Raw genomic sequence first — 16,692 nt, 5'->3', positions numbered from 1 at the left:
CTCAAAAAAACAGCTACTACCAATCAGGCAAGATTCTCTCTCTTTAATGTAAGTACCTTACATTAAAGGTACTTAACTCTAGTTCTATACACACCTCCATTCCAATTCCATCTAGAATCAGAAGACCAGGCTTGGTCATGGGAGATCAGACTATACACATAGACCTTTAAGTCCTTTCCCCACTATAAACTGTTACTATATAAGTTCTATATATATATTGATTCATTCTCATCAGTTGCAGTGGCAGCCTGTCAATACAGGCAAACTAGGCGGTCGCCTAGGGCGCCAAGATAAACGGCCGTTGAGGGTTTTGGAGGTGGGGGCATCGATCGCGTGTTTTGCCAAGGGCGCCAGTTGCCAGCAGCTCGTCTAGGGCCGCTCCTGATCAGAAGCTTGCCTCTGGAGCTCTGAGAAGAGCTGATTTGTTACTCCCTGGCCTCAGAGGGATAGTTCTCTAGTGTTAATATAAACAACATGCATACCTTGAGAAATTAGTTCTGACATTCTCCCTTTATTTCCCTCTGGTCTCTTAAAATCCTGGCCTGTCATGACTATACCCGCACTCAGCGCTAGGAATGAGGTTCCCACCTGAGATAGGTGTTACAAATAGTACAACTATGACAGCATAGGCAGGGCAGCAGCAACATTAAGTAAGGCAGGTTTGTAGTTAGCAGGGGAAATAGTCAACGGGAACCGAAAGAATGTGCTGGGGGCAGGTGCAGTGCACAAAGCTTTCCCTCTCGCAGAACTCAGGACAGAGAGCCACACGTAACAGCCAGCTGCTTTGAGTGGTGTGAGGCTGCTGGCAGGCAGGGAGTCTGCCCGAGGGTCCAGCTAGGCTGCTGGCCAGGAGCTGCTTAGGTAAATGCCTCTTGGCCAGAAAATGCCACTAGCACCCCACCCCCTCCTACACTCCCATCTCCTGCCCCAGCTGACCACCCAAACACTCTGCACTCCCCCCTGTCCTCCACACCAGGTCACAACCCCTTCCTAGACCCTGCTTCCCTCTAGGGATGTTAAAATTAAATCAACTAATTAAATAGTCAATGGAATTCCCATCGACTACTCAATTAGTCAATAAGGGAGCTTTTGCTTTGAAATGTAGCAAGAGCCCACCCGGCTATTGCTACATTTCAAAGGTGGAAGTGATGCACTGTGTTCCACCTTTGAAACCTACAAGAGCCCCAGCAGGAATACCGCCACTGCACCCCTGTCCCCTCCCACGGAGCTTTTGGGAAACAGCTTTTAATTTAGTTCTCTCAGGGGCACACCGCAGCTGTGAAAAAAGTAATGCACATTCGTGCTCTATGTGCAGATTCTAACACAATTTGCTCTTTGACACTTAATCATAGAAAGCCCAAGAATATAAATCATCAAAAACAAATTCTACATACATGTTACTATCTCACCCTTCCCTTGAAAGTCCTTAGAGACCATCAGTGTCCAGGAAAGTGTTGCTAGAAGGTGTTTCCTGCCTTTTGAAAGCCAACACATGGTAAGTGGCCTCTCCCTCCTGGACTTGAGAAGATGACCAACGAGCAGAATAGCTTCTATCCTTTTTAAGCTTTTGCCCCACTGTATCAGGCACCATCTTTGTCTGCATTCCCACATAAGCACAAACTTCTGCCACACAATCTTGCCATGGTACCTTCTCTTCTGTTAAACCTGTTCTTTTGGGCAGTGACCAATCCTGTGCCTAGCATGACTATTTCCAACATCTGGGTACTCAGAAGAAACTACCTCACCACCAGCTGGGCAATAATTTGAACTTCCATAATATTAATGGAGGTGGTGCAAGGTCTGGGATGTAGGCTGGGAGCAGAAAGGAGCTTGAGGTAAGGGATTGGGGTACAGGAGACAGTGTGGGGTCTGGGAGGGGGGGAGGAATAGCTCAGCGGTTTGAGTATCAGCCTGCTAAACCCAGGGTTGTGAGTTCAATCCTTGCAGAGGCCATTTGGGGCAAAAATTTGTCAGGGATGGTACTTGGTCCTGCTGTGAAGGCAGGGGACTGGATTCGATGACCTTTCAAGGTCCCTTCCAGTTCTAGGAGATATGCAATCTCCTTAATTTAATTTAAAGAAGGTGGTTTTAATCGATGCAGGGTCTAGGAGGGTTTATGAGTGCAGGAGAGAGGCAGAGGATTTGGTTTATGTGGGATGGGGAGATAGAAGGTTGGGGGGAGGGAGTGTCTGTCAGACACTTACCTGGGTGACTCCCAGCCAGCAACCCAGGACATTTCTCAGGCTGCCTGCCTGGTCATGGCAGAGGCCATATGGGTCTGTGAATAACTAGGAGCATGAGGGAAGGGGAAAGGGGACTTTGCCCACTGCCTGTGCTTCTAACAGGTAAGCTCATATTGGCAGGAAACTGGTCAATAGAACTGTGCTGGGAGCAGAGGCAGTGCACAAAGCCTCTTGGATCTCCCTCCAGGATCACATCTGTTCAAACACAAACAGAACCTACAGCTGCTTCTCTGAGTGGCAGAGTGGCACACAGGGTGAGTAGGAAGCCTGCCAGAGGCTCCCTGCTGCATCCACAAGCCAGATCTGATGGCTTGGCAGGCCAGATCCGGCCCACAGGCCATATTCTGCTCAATCCCACTCGGTGACCTGAAGTAGAGTTAGAGTATCTCAACCACCTGCATTCTGCTACAAAGACCTTTTACATCTGCACTTGAAAGGGAATCCTCTGAACTGTCATTCATGTTAAAATTCGACACTTTCCAAAAAGGACTCAACAAACATTTGAACTATCTCACCCATTACCAAGATAGTTTCCCCAATTATCACCTCTAATACCATTAACTCACAAACATCCCACTCTCCCTACCTCTAATATCGTCAATTCACAGACACTTACCTTCCTTCCTCTCCCCCCCCTCCCCCCCCCCCCCGGATCCTCCTCCTGTTCTGCAATGCGATTTGTCCTTTTCATATTTGTTCATTTTTTTAATTGTATCCTTTGGTATATATGGTTGTGACTACTTTCTTCCACTATTTGATCTGAGGAAGTGGGTCTGGCCCACGAAAGCTCATCACCTAATAAACCATCTTGTTAGTCTTTAAAGTGCTACATTGTCCTGCATTTTGCTTCAAAAAACTTGTCTTTCATCAACAGAAGTTGGTTCACAGAAAGAACTTCTCCTACCTTCTATTGGTATTCTTTTGCAAGAAGCCTTTGGAATCTCAAGCCAACATTGGTGCACACAGACCCTTTTAAATGTACAGGTTTTTGCCTTATTTGTGGAGTTTGCAGCCACAGAGGGTTCGTGTTATCATAGGGATGTAATAGTTCAACCAGTTAACTGATAAGCATCAGCCACTTCTCGCCCTGCAGCTGCTAGGGGCTTGCAGGGATGGCAATCCAAGAAGCATTTAACCATATAAACTGACTGAATTTCAGTTGGTTACATGCTACATAGTCCTGTTTTTTGTTTCAATTGGTTACATGGTTACTCTTTTTTGGGGGAAGGAGGGGGGAGATAATTTTTACATCCCTAATTCTCACAAAATTCATAAATTGTACATTCACAAACAATTAGACACACAGCCAAATATGTCTAGCGGCACTTGGAGTTAGTCAACATTATCCTTTATCCTCTAAGAAGCACCCATTTTCAGTTCACCTTAGCCAGGAATGGCTAACATGCAAGGAATAAGCAGGGGACACAGCTTTCACTTGGAGGCGGGAGGGAGAAGGGTGCAGGACAGCTTTTTCATGCCAAAAGTTCAGCCCACTTCTTCCATTCTCCCCAACCAAGAGAAACTAGTTAGACCAGTAATTTAGTAACTTATCCCTATTGAATGACTAACACTTGTTTGTACAGAAGGGTGGGCCATTCTTACGTATTGGTGATCTCTAGAAATGCAGCAGAAAAGCAAGTTTGTGATGCAGATCATTTTTTCTGCATTAGCAATATTTGACCCGTTTCAGGCAATTGAAGCAGCCAGTCTTCTAATGCAGACCAGGTTAAAGAGCTCTCTAGAGACAATCCAACACCAGAACCCATATGAAAGCATCAGGGCAATATTGTGTTAAGGTCAGATTTTAGCTTGGTACCAAGGATGACAAATTGTGGAGTTGTGGTTGCCACTTGCTCAGCCCAAGGTGAAAAAATAAAATGGGATGAGCTCTACGGTATTTTTACAACCTATCTTTTTTAAAAAGGTCTTTACTAGGTAAGGCAGTGTGTAGCCCTCTACACAATTAACTGCTAAGCCTTGGCTTATCAGTATCAACTATATGCACTCCTGCCCCCCTTACTGCTGCTGTATCAGAGGCAGCAGGGGCAGGGCGTGGGGAAAGCTGGAGCAGTTGCCTGTGAGGAGCTGGCTTTAAAGCAGGTTCCCCACAAGCACCAGATTTGCTTTTTCACCACCCCATGCTACTGCCTGCAATAGACAGGCAGCAGCACAAAACGTCAGGGAAGTAGGCAGGAACGGATAAACATGGGGAGCCAACTCTGGCTCTGCACGCATCCTGGCTCCACAGACTCACCTGCTCTCCCATCTCCTCCAAAGGCGGCAAGGTGTGGCGTGCAAGAGCAAGTGCTGGTGGGAGAGGACTTAAAAGCTGGTTCCCCCCAGCACCAGCTCCACAGTGCCACCTATCCCACCCTCCCCCCACGCAGCTTCCTCTATCAGCAGGGGTGGGGAGGCTGCTGAGAAGCAGCCTGTCTGTGGGGAGTAGGGGGGGGGGGGGGGGGGGGTCCAAGCTCCCTGCCAACAGTCTGCTCTGCCTCCCATGGAGCAGCCTCTGTCCACAGCAAGAGGCTAGTCTAGCAGCAACCCGTTGGTGGGGCAGAGGGAGTAGGGGGGATTCCAAGCTCCTTGTGATAGGGGTGGCTCTTTCCGCAAGGAGCTTGGACCCCCCCCCCCCCCCCACGGACAGGGGCTGCTACCCCAGACCAGCCTTTGTCCATGGCCAGCCCTGGCCACTGCAAACAGAGGCTGCTTCACAGCAGCCCCCCCCCTTCTCTCCCCCTCCTTGCAACAGCCTCTGTTCCTGGGCAGCTCGAACCCCCAGAGACAAGGGCTGCTGCCACCCCACAGTGCTGCCTCTGTATCAGAAGCAGCAGCACAGGGCAGCATGCAGCTGGTCTGCATGGTGAGCTAGTTTTTAAACTGGCTCTATTAGTGAACCGGTTCCCGCCTGTCACTCAGCAGTGCAGCGGGGTTCACCGGGAGTGTGCCTGGGAGCACACACTGGCTGCTGCCCCCTCCCCAAGGACAATCAAATAGTCACGTAACCAATAAGATTTCATGTGGTTACATGACTATTCAATAACACTATATCTATCGTCACTATTAACTACTCTTAATTTGAAATACTCATTATACTTTGGGATATTCCAGGAGAGGAGGGCTTAGAAAAGTTTATCTTCTAATAAGCTACTTCAGTCTCAGTTCGGGGGGGGGGGGGGGGGGAGGGGAAAAGAGGCAAATATAGACAAGAGAAATCCTTCCCTGACCGTCTAGCAAGCCAAACAGTGCCACAGACTTCCTCAGCAGGGAGTCATTAGTACAGTTTTAGTATTGTCACAAAGATTCAAAATCCACACAACTCAGGGAAACTATGGTAAGCAACAATGTTTTAATGGTTACTGCTACAATTGTTTCAGACATGGCATTGACAGCATGACTGCGCGCATGCTATACCTAAACCTATCCCTTCAATGCAACGCAAATAAAAGCTTCTAGAACAAGAACAATTAAACTCTTTCTATGAACAAAGGTTATCACTGGACTTGGGTTTTGAAGGATGAACTTATCACACTGATATTGAATATATATGTGCAAAACTGAATAATCTGTACTGAAATCCTAAAAAAAAAAAAAAAAAAAAACCACACTCAGTGTTGATGAACATAATTTATCATGTTCTTTTCTCTAAAACATGAAGAAAAATAAATCAAAAGTGAATAGATTTAGGAAGTCCATCCACTATTTTATTTCATCACTAGGTTAGATTAGGGACAGTTTCAATAAAATCTCCTTGTTTTGTTTTTAAAAATGTCACTGGTCAAGAATCCCTGGAGTTAGCCACCATCTGTACAATGCATAGAGGGAGAACATTAATTCATGCTCTTCCAAAAAATACCAGCCTAACCTTAATATGCCTCAATGACATAGAAGAATTCATCACGCTATTGTTTCTCTCACCCACCCCCACCTCCATCTCTTTATAAGAGGAATCATGAAGATCATGATATCAGATATCAGACAAGATATCAGACAAGATCACAAAGAGAAAACAGTTTCTTGCCATTTTAACCAGAAAGGACACTCTCTCAATGACTTAACCACCTGCATTCTGCTACAAAGACCTTTTACATCTGCACTTGAAAGGGAATCCTCTGAACTGTCATTCATGTTAAAATTCGACACTTTCCAAAAAGGACTCAACAAACATTTGAACTCTCTCACCCATTACCAAGATAGAGGTGATAATTGGGGAAACTAATACCATTAACTCACAAACATCCCACTCTCCCTACCTCTAATATCATCACTTCACAGACACTTACCTTCCTTCCTTCTCTCCCCCCCCCCCCCCCCCCCCCCGCATTCCCCTCCTGTTCTGCAATGTGATTTGTCCTTTTCATATTTGTTCATTTTTTTTAATGGTATCCTTTGGTATATATGGTTGTGACTACTTTCTTCCACTATTTGATCTGAGGAAGTGGGTCTGGCCCACGAAAGCTCATCATCTAATAAACCATCTTGTAAGTCTTTAAAGTGCTACATTGTCCTGCATTTTGCTTCAACTACCCCAGACTAACACGGCTACATTTCTATCACTATTCATGAAGATCAGGCATTCATAGCCAGTATGCAGCACCAGGGTAAAATATTATATTAAGGGTTTTAGTAAATTGCTCACTTATGTTTGAAAATATTTATAGTTGACTTCTATAAAGAGCTTCTTCTCACAAGACAGCTCTCCCACCACATTACGGCACCACATAAGTATCACCATTAAAATCCTACCCTCCACACCCATGCCACTCTGTGGAAGTCAGTTGTCATATACAAACAAATAATACGTTTCTCTACATGTTCCCTTGCTTCACAATAATCTTTATTTTCAGAAGCATCCATTTAGAAACACATTTTCTCTCTGACGTTACTCAGTGGGCTCCATCTAAACAGCAAACAAACTGCAAGCTCTGGCTATAATAGCATTTGCTGAAAGACTGAGGTCTTGATGAATTAGTTATACATCTCATTGCCACCCCTCAAATTCCTCAAATAGTGTCAACACTTAGGGCTACTATCATGACCAGTATCTCCAAAAAAGTGAAGTACCTGACTCATTCACACTACTCCTATTGTTTAAAATATAGAGCATGTTTTGTTGTACTATGCATGTCGTAACATTCCACCTCAAGTCACCCAATAGCACATTATCAGGCTTTTCCTCTCCCTCCCCTACTAATTAATAGTCCTTCCTTCCCACTTCTGAGCAACTCTTCCCACCTCTCTCCCTCTCTGTATCCAAACTTCTCAATCACTTTCCTCACCAATTCTTACCCTTACTTTCCATGTCTCCATACTCCTATCCTTGGCTGATTAGTGACCCGAAAAGGGTTTGTGGATGATGGTGAATACTTTCCAGGCCAGAGTCCCCTTCCTGTAAGTTTGGCCTACATTCTTTTTTCCTAGATGTAGGACTTTACATTTTAATATGGCTAAATGTATTTTGAATTTGTTTGCTTGTGCCCAGTTTACCAAGTAATTTAGATAACTCGATATCTGTTACAAGTCCTCTTAATTATTTACCCAAATCAGTACATCATCTACAAACTTTCAATTCCACATGCCATATCTCCTCCATTCTCAAAAACAAAACAAAAAACAAAACAAAAATATCCACTTACCTCCCAGCTCCCTTCACTTTTAAAATTAAGCCAACCATTGACAACTCTTCCATTCTATTCAAACTCCTCTGAGTCCAGAGCTCCACCATCATCATCCATAATCTCTCTGCTTTTGACACACCGTTGCAAATTCATTCATTACACCTTGTCCACCTTACTCTTTCATGAAATCATCCTCTACTAACTATTCAGCAGGTCCTCCCCAGAGTCTCTCAATGTCCATGGGGGTACTACTGAGCTTTCTACCCTATGTCTTGTCATTCTACACAGCCTCTTTGGATGAGCCCATCCACAAAGTCCTTAACTTTTCCACTCTATCACACCTTCAGGGAGAGAATAGCAAGTATGAACAGCTTACATATTCTATAAAAACCTCCAATTTTACATTTCCAAGACAGTCAATTATATATACAGAGAGAGAGAGAGAGAAATCTTCCTCTTCCTATAGATTATCAACTGATTGGGGAAAGATAGGGTTACCAGCCATCTGGTATTGACCTGAACAGTCCAGTATTTTCGCCTCCTGTCCTGTAAAAAAAAAATTAAGAAAATACTGGACACCTAAAATATCCAGTATTTGCTGGTTTTCCCCCCTGCCAGGAAGTGAAAATACCGGACACCTAGCAACCCTACGACACACTCAGCAACTGGGCCCAACCCCCCGACCCGCTGCCAGGCCCCCCTGCTTACCTGTTTCTGCAGGGGCTTGTCTTGTGGCTGGAACAAAAACAAAATGGCCACCAGCAAAAAAGCCTCTTCTTAAAGGGGCCATGCTGATTTTTATTGTCTTTTTTCACATAACTGCTGTTGGGGTCCCTTTTTTTTGGCTCAACAACTTTGGCATCTCCCTTCTCTCCCCCCTTCCCCCCCCCCCCCCCCCCCCGGTCCCTCAACAAATTTTTTTTCCTGGTGTGGTTTTTTTTTTTGGGGGGGGGGGGGGGGTATTTTTGGCTAAACCATCTGGCAATCCTAGGGAGAGACCTTGCATACTTTTATTTGAACAACACATACACAGGGATGGATTAAAAGTAAAGAAATTATGACCTACAAGCCAGGGCCTCTGACTTCAAGTGCCCCTCCCACCCCAGTAAAATAAAGCTTACTGCTCTATTCTTCAATTGGAAAGCTTCAGGCCAGATTTGGCCCACCTGGCCAGTAGTGTGCCCAACAGAAGGCTCATCAGCTGGTTCCCCTATGGCACCTTAGACACAGCAGCTGACAGGTGCACCTCAGGAAATAGGACTGCTTTCTCCATCACCCCTCAGGAGCCAACATATTCTAGCAAGCATGGAAGGGAAAGGAGTGGTCCCTGTGGGGGGAACACACAGAGCCCCACAGCTTCTGGTAGCTTCACTCTTTCCTCCTTCCTTCTTGTGAGTAGGAATGACTCTTCCCTGTCCACCCTGTAATATCTAGCCTGGGAGAGGATGGTAGGATGGTGAAAAACTCCTGGAGCTCATTGCAACTCCTCCCCTGCAGCCTGAAAGGGGTGAGGTGAAGAACCCAGTACAAGAAGTGAGGCTGGAGGAGATGCTTACATTTGCCCGCCATCAGCTGCACGTTAATTTTTCCTCTGCTTACTATCAGCCGTTAATTTAAAATTTAGAAACGTTATTTACCTTCCAACTCACTGAATCTGGACTGTCCATATATTTCAACTTAGTGATACACTTTTAATCAGATAGTTACAAAATGAAAAGCAATCAGTAATTGATGCACTCCACTAGTTACTTGATTGTGTCGTGTAGTACCTTTCCAAAAATAGACAGTATGAGCAAGTGTCAACATTTCAGAGAGTAACAAAAGGAAATTACATGCCCATTCTCTTCATGAGTTTAACTTCCAATTTTAATTTAATATGCTAACAATTGAAGCAGCATGTTATGACAAAGTTTATTTATACAATTTTGTTTCCAGGCTTTTTGTTGGACTATTGCAGGGGTGGATAAAAGGGCCTCTGCAGGCCGGATCCAGCTCACCTCCGGCCAGTGGACTCCCTGCCGCTCCCTCGCCCTCAGACTAATCAGGGCCTGGGGGCAGTGGGAGTACACAAAATCTCCTCCTGTCACTGGAGGCTCAGGTGCCTAGAAGGAACTGTCAGCTGTTCAGAACAGCTGGTGGTTCTCTCTTGGAAGGGTGGGGGCAAAGACTTCACATGCTCCCTTCACCCCCAAGGCAATCAGAGTCTGTAGGCAGGGAAGTGTCCTTGCCCCACCCCTTCTGCACAAGGCCCCACCCATTCCAGGGACACTTCAAAAATTTCTCAAGTGGTGCACCCTCTAAAATGATTGCCCTCCCTTGGACTATTGTTTAACAGCACACAACTTTTTATTTTGAGATTAATAAATCTAATCCAGTCCACTTAGTCTTGAAAGGCTGTGACCCCTAACTTGTGTCAGGCTCACTACAGACCAAATATCTGAAGAGCCCTTTGGCCCTAGAAGGTGCTGTGTGTCTTACTGCACCTGTCAGAAAATGTAATTTAATATCACTGCTGAAGGCAATTAAACCATAGCATCACTATGAACATTACTACCAGGCACAAGCCAAAATTTAAATGGTTTTCTTCCACTCAGATTTACAATTGGTACATCATATTTAAAAAACAGAACCGAAATAACAACAAAGTGTTTGGCATAGGGACCTGGGTGATGATAAAATAGCGAAGAGGGGCTCCTAAAATTGTAGAATTCAGCCCCTATTCAACTTAATCCAGCCTACTCATACCATATAATTAGTTGTGTTGGAAATATTCATGTCGCTATTCTACAATTCTTCACAGCAAGGATTCTATTTGACTGGTACACCAATCAACTATAAAACACCACCTTGACCAGGACCCCAGAGTATCAGTGAAGTCCCAGCATTTACATTTACCCCTAAGACGACACTAAAACACATTTAATTATCCACTGTACCAACTGCCTCTCCCCCCCACAACCAACTGGAATGTAGGGATTCCGTGCACAAGTAAAAGCCACGCTTCAGGGCCCACAAGCAAAGTTGCCAAAACCACACAATGATCCAAATGACATCACAACTACAGGGAGGGAATTCACTACCAACACTGATCCAGCCAAAAAGTCTCAGGCAAAACCTTGCCTCTCCTCTCCAACCACAGAAAATCAGGGTTCCTACAATTTCATTTTATTCTATGCCCTCTGGGCCTGCTCATAACTCCAGCAGAATTCTGGCAGAGTTCTGGCAGCTTGGATATCACAATGAGGCATTGTAGAGTATCACAAATGAGCAGATGGAACCCAGACAGGTGGTGGGATTTTGCTTGTGGGTGTGTTGAGTGCTACTCTGAGTCTAGTTAGTAGGAAAATGGAGCACATAAATGCACTGGAAAGGTGACTGAAATCTACCTTTAAAACTTAGCAGGAAATACAATATCAAATTGCCTTTTTTGGAACCAGAGTAACAGAGAAAGATTTGATTTTTAAATAAAGAATAAAAAAATTCACACCATATAAGTAGCATCCATGTACCCAATTTAGGATTTGTTAAGATGCTATAAGAGCGTGTGTTTACAATGTGGTAATAAGCAAAGTGGTTTTTTACATATAAACTTAATACTTAAATTATCAAGTTCAAACAGTAAAGGGAAATGATTTAGACAAGAAACATATCAACTTTTGGACTCACTTGAGCAGGAATCTATTCATTAAATACAATACAATCTTTCCCTGCTCTGATGAATCATGTCTCAAAATCAAAGCTCACAAGAGGAGCTTATCTTGCTAACAAGTATCACAAAGTTAAAAGAAAGTTGCAATACTTTGTAAACATTATAAATTTTAAGCAACATGAAATAATTAAGAATTAATGCTACACAAGTGTTTACATTCAGAATTTAACATGGCTACTAATAGAAATCATGCATTATTTACAGCTTTCCACTAAAGCAGCAAATCCACAAGTGTCTTTAGAGACAAATTTACAACAGAATTGTGGCATGAACCACAAGAGAATTGCGAGGCTGAGTCTTCTGTTTTCCCAACTGAACTGAAATACCACAGTATTTTCAGCAATTGTGTAAAAATACTCCTTGAAAAATGAAACTATCTTCCTTACTATTTTTTGTGTCTCACACGTTTATTTATAACTTTACACAAACATGTGCTGTTAGCCACTTATTTTCAAGGGAAGACCAGTGTTGTTAACAGGCTTTTTCAAACAGACATAAGCAAAATTTGTATTTTTCAAAAATCTTGACTAAGTCTGAATGATATCCACTGATGTACTCATTTTTCTGCCCCATTCTCAAGGACACAGAAGAGAAATGCTTCATTTGGTATTTTTATTTTAATCACTCTCTTCCCCATCTACTCCCCAAAAGCTAATCTATTTGTGAATTATATATCCTTAAGTGATGACCCAGCTAGCATTCTGTGAGGGTCAAACTCACATACTAATACATACTTGAGCAACAGAATAGAAGTCAGAACTGTTGACGGGAGCTACAGACCAATAGAGAGTGCCATCTACTGTATACATTGGACGACTGCTCAGAGATGTCTAATTTAGTCTTGAAAGGAAAATAAGGGGGGAAATTGTGTATGTTCTTCCCCTGCCACCTTCCCTGGTGCTTATGATTTTATCCTGACATTAGTATGTTTGTGTGTCACTCAATGTGTGTCAGATAAAACTCAATACAAGTATTTTACAAAAAATGAACATTTTAAAACTAGGTCAATCTGGCATCTTAAGAAAACATGCTCAGAAGTTAGATGGGTTTCACTGTACATGACTGCAGCGAGTATCAGGAGTAAGCTATGCGGAAAAATAAAAATGGTGAGGTCAGAAAAATTGCTAAACTGAGGTCTATTAAAATAATATGCTAGAGAAGACATCAATGGCGACAGCAGGTGTTATGAATGGATCATAACCAACTATCGGTTACAGAAAATCCAACAAGAAAAGGGGGTAGACCTACGATGACTTGGAAGTATGCAATTAACAGAAAAATTTAACTTGAAATGGGAGGACTAAGGTCACATAGCAGCTGATAAGCAAGCATGAAGAACGTAGGTAGCCCAACATGCTAAAAGCAAGGAATGGACTAAGGTTTAAGGAAATACTTTTATGGAGATGTCACCTAATTTATGCCAATTAAAACCTATTTTATATCACAAGGCCAGTTTGAGAAGGTTGATCCGGGAACTACTTGCTAACACCACATAATCCAGGGGTGAGCAAGAGATTGTCAGCGGGCTGGATTCAGCCCACCAAACCACCACATCTGGCCCATGGTTGCCTCACTGAGACTTGTAAGCACAGCGCAGGAGCAGCTGTCATTTTAAATGTGGCTGCTCTATTCTGGGTGTGAGGAGGAAGGCTCTCTACTCTGCCCCACCCCTCAGCAAAATCTCTCAGCTCCCATTGGCCAGTTTCTGACCAATAGCAGCTGAGTTATTTTGCTGGCAGCAGGAGCCGCCAATTAAGCCTCCTTCCACCCCACACTCCTTCACCCTGCCCGGAGCAGAGCCAGGTGGATCAACTTGCAACTACAGCCTTCAGGTTCCTCCAGGACTGTTGACCAGAAGCTACCTAGGTCAGCACCTCTTACCCAGAGTTTGCTGCTGGCGTGCGCACGCACGCACACCTACCCGCCCCAGGCCACCACCCAAACTCTCTGTACTATTTCATCCAGTCACAATTCCCTCCCAAATCATGCATCCTCTTCCCCACCCTTCCCCAAGGCCGGAATCCTCTCTGGCACCTATACCCCCTTCCTAATCCTGCACCCCATTCTCCTACCCAAACCCCCTGCACTCCTTTCCCTCAACTCCCTCAAAGACACTGTACTCCTTCTAGAGCCCCTCACTCAGGCCAGAATCCTCTCCTGCACCCAAACTCCCTCCTGGATTCTGCATCCCAAGCCTCTGCCCCAGATCACAGCCCCCTCCTTCACCCGAACTCCCTCTGCATCCCAAGCCTCTGCCCCAGATCACAACCCCCTCCTTCACCCGAACTCCCTCTCAGACTCCATACCCCCTTGTGCACCCCAGTCTCCTACCCCAACCTCCCTTCTGTTCCCTACCCCAAACTCCCTCGATAAGAAATGCAACCCTTGAGCACTTGCCAAAATCTTGGAGTAGCCCCCCCTATTAAAAATTATTGCCCACCCTGGCATAATCAAACACTTCACTAGAATCAGGATGCCACAGAAACTTTCTTCTCCTTTATCAGCTTTATTACAGAACTCAAAAATACCCCCTTGTAAACATGAAATATTAAGCTTCCTTTAAAGTGCTATTTTGTAATTCTACCATTTGTTTAAATAGATTGTGAACTTCCTAAAGCCAGTGTAAACTCATATCACTCTGCTAACTAGTGTTGAGGGGGAAAAAGGCATTCATCTTTTTAAAACCCTGTACATCATTTGACAAGTGAGTTGTCCACCATCAGTCTTATCACAATATTTACTACCCTGTTACTTAATGATTGTACAAAGATTTCCTGTTGAGACTATTTCCCACTTACCCAAATTATAAATTAAAAGGTGGGCAGGGAGGGAAATGTGACCGTTTGCTTAACTGTGATGGCACAGAAGTAATGTAAATACCAGAATTAGAAAGAAGGAGGGATCGTGTACCAAATTTTGAATCTATATCTTGGAAGTATACAATAGGATCAGAAGTTATACCTTCTAGTTGAGAGAGTGTAAGATCCTCTTCTTAAAATCCAATACTTCTGCTTTGGTTCATATTTCCTTAGTTTCTTATCTATACACCATTACATTTGAATTTAGCCTTTATTTCAGATAGTAATCTATACAGGAAGATACAAATGCAGACTTGTATAATCAGGCACTTCCATTTCAAACTCTAACTTTCTTATTATCTTCTTATATGTCTGCACTGCTGTGGTAATAGCTAATTCATGTGAACAGTTGATTTGGTGAGTTTTAAGAATATACTGTTGGTCTTGTATGCTCGTCCACTTTAATACCTTGAGCAAACAAAACAAAACATAGGTTGATTTCCATCAAGCTGCATGTTTTATAGTCCTCAGAGTTCATAAATCGGGGTTTCACAACAGACTACTGGTAACCATTTAGAAGATTTTAATAAAGTGTGTGGGGGGAGGGGAGAGGAGGAATATTAGTAAGTGAAAGGATTTTGTTAAGAGATGTTAAATAGAGTAATCAATTTTTAAACATTAGAAAACAAAAGACAAAAACAGGAGTTCATCACAACTATGGGAAAACTCATGTCAATATTAATGATGCATAAAAAATTCAGCAACATAACTGAGACACTTAATCTTTAGAAATTCAATGCTGTCCATACTATGGTTTACCCATGCACCTCTGCATTCTTCGTTGCCTCCCATACAAAATGAGATTCTTCTATCTAGGCTAAAAGGTTAGCATCAACTTTGACACCACTGCATGACTCATCCCAGCCTTGATTATTCCTTAATGCACAACCTACACACTACCTTCCTCATTCCTATCCCCAAGGATCATTTTTTCTGCCTTGTGTTTATCAGATTAAGTGTTACAGTAAACACATATTTAACAGGAAGTGTTAGTTATACCAACCAGCCTGCATTCATGGTGCTGTCAGTATACAACTTTGCTCTGAGGGGAGGAAGAGACCAGCCTCTTACAACTATGTTACATCACTGGCTAGGAGCCAACACGCATGGATGTGGACAATCCCAAAGAAGACACTGCTGACAGCAAAGAAGGAAGCGCCAATGCCATTCCTCGGTGCTTCTAAATGCACTTCGAACAAGCGCACGCCCGTGTCACTTTATGGGGGGCCCCGCATTTCTCTGGCTGTTTTCCGGGATCTAGCCACAGAAAAGGGCTAACAGCATTAGCAGCCCCAATCACAAGGAGCGCTCATCATCACGAGGGTCCCCCCAGCGCCTCCCAAACGCCAGGTAATAGGAGCTCGGGATCCAGGTCCACCCGGGAAGCGCTAACAGGAAAGGGAGTGAAACGCACAGTGCAGGGCTTCTCCCGGGCACTGCAGCATCTCCTCCTCCCACCCAGCCGCGCCAGCGGAGCTCGCTCACTCGTCACACACGGGGCCCTTCCCGGGATCCCGGCGGGGATGTCCGGGTCGGGCTCCCCGCGGCGCTGTGCACGGGGCAGAGCCGCCGGCAAGTGCCTGCGTCCATGGCAGCTGCCCGCCCCGGGACCCGAGCGCCCCTGCCTGCCGCGAGAGGCTGAACTTGGCCAGGCTGCCCCCGGCGCGGAGCTGCTACTGTCGCAGGGGGGAAGGCGGCTGCGGCGGCCCCCGGGGGCTGTTGCGGTCCCGCCGCCCGCCCTGCCCGTGCATCCCCAGCCGCGCCCGAAGGGCACAGCCCTGCCGCGCTCACCGTCCTGTGCTGCTGGCGGTGCCTGCCCAGCCCGGGGAAGCAGCCGGCGGCTGCCAGCGCGCCCCCGCCGCCGCCCCGCGAGAAAAGGAGCAGCAGCGATCTCCCCGCGGCAGCCGCCATCTCTCAAGTGGAAGCAGCCCGCCGGCCCCCGCCCCACTCCGGCAGGCTGTACCGCGGGGCCGCCAGGGGCCGGGCAGGCGCGCATGCGATCGCCAGCCAATCACCGGCCTCCGCCCCGAGTTGGGGTGGAGCTAGTGCGCTCCCGGCTCCCTTCTGCCCGTGCTGCTGCTGTGAGGCGGGACTTTCGGGGTGTCAATCAGCGCGGGTGGTGCGCGAGCAGGCCGCGAAGCCGGAAACAGCGCGTGGAGTTCAACAGAAAGGGGCAGGGGCAGGGGCGGGGCTTCTCTCTGTGGGCGGGGCAGTAGCAGGGCGTAGCCCGGGAGGGGCGGGGCAGGGCGGGAGGCAGCCTGGGG

At 45.5% G+C, this 16,692-nt stretch overlaps 1 protein-coding gene across 4 annotated transcripts in view; it reads right to left on the bottom strand.

Annotated features, from left to right (window-relative positions):
- Positions 1-16,464, bottom strand: part of MCU (mitochondrial calcium uniporter) — a 144,230-nt gene extending 127,766 nt beyond the window's left edge. The window contains exon 1 of one of the 4 annotated variants that reach the window (XM_075935006.1): positions 16,220-16,464. In XM_075935006.1, coding sequence (XP_075791121.1) covers positions 16,220-16,339 — 120 coding nt within the window. In that variant the 5' untranslated portion in view covers positions 16,340-16,464. The remainder of the gene's footprint in view (positions 1-16,219) is intronic. The other 3 variants (XM_075935007.1, XM_075935008.1, XM_075935009.1) reach the window with 3 other exon arrangements.
- Between the last annotated feature and the right edge of the window lie 228 nt (positions 16,465-16,692).

Source organism: Pelodiscus sinensis, chromosome 8, assembly GCF_049634645.1.
Source record: "Pelodiscus sinensis isolate JC-2024 chromosome 8, ASM4963464v1, whole genome shotgun sequence".
Taxonomy (NCBI): domain Eukaryota; kingdom Metazoa; phylum Chordata; order Testudines; family Trionychidae; genus Pelodiscus; species Pelodiscus sinensis.
This window is presented reverse-complemented; position numbering and strand designations above follow the sequence as displayed.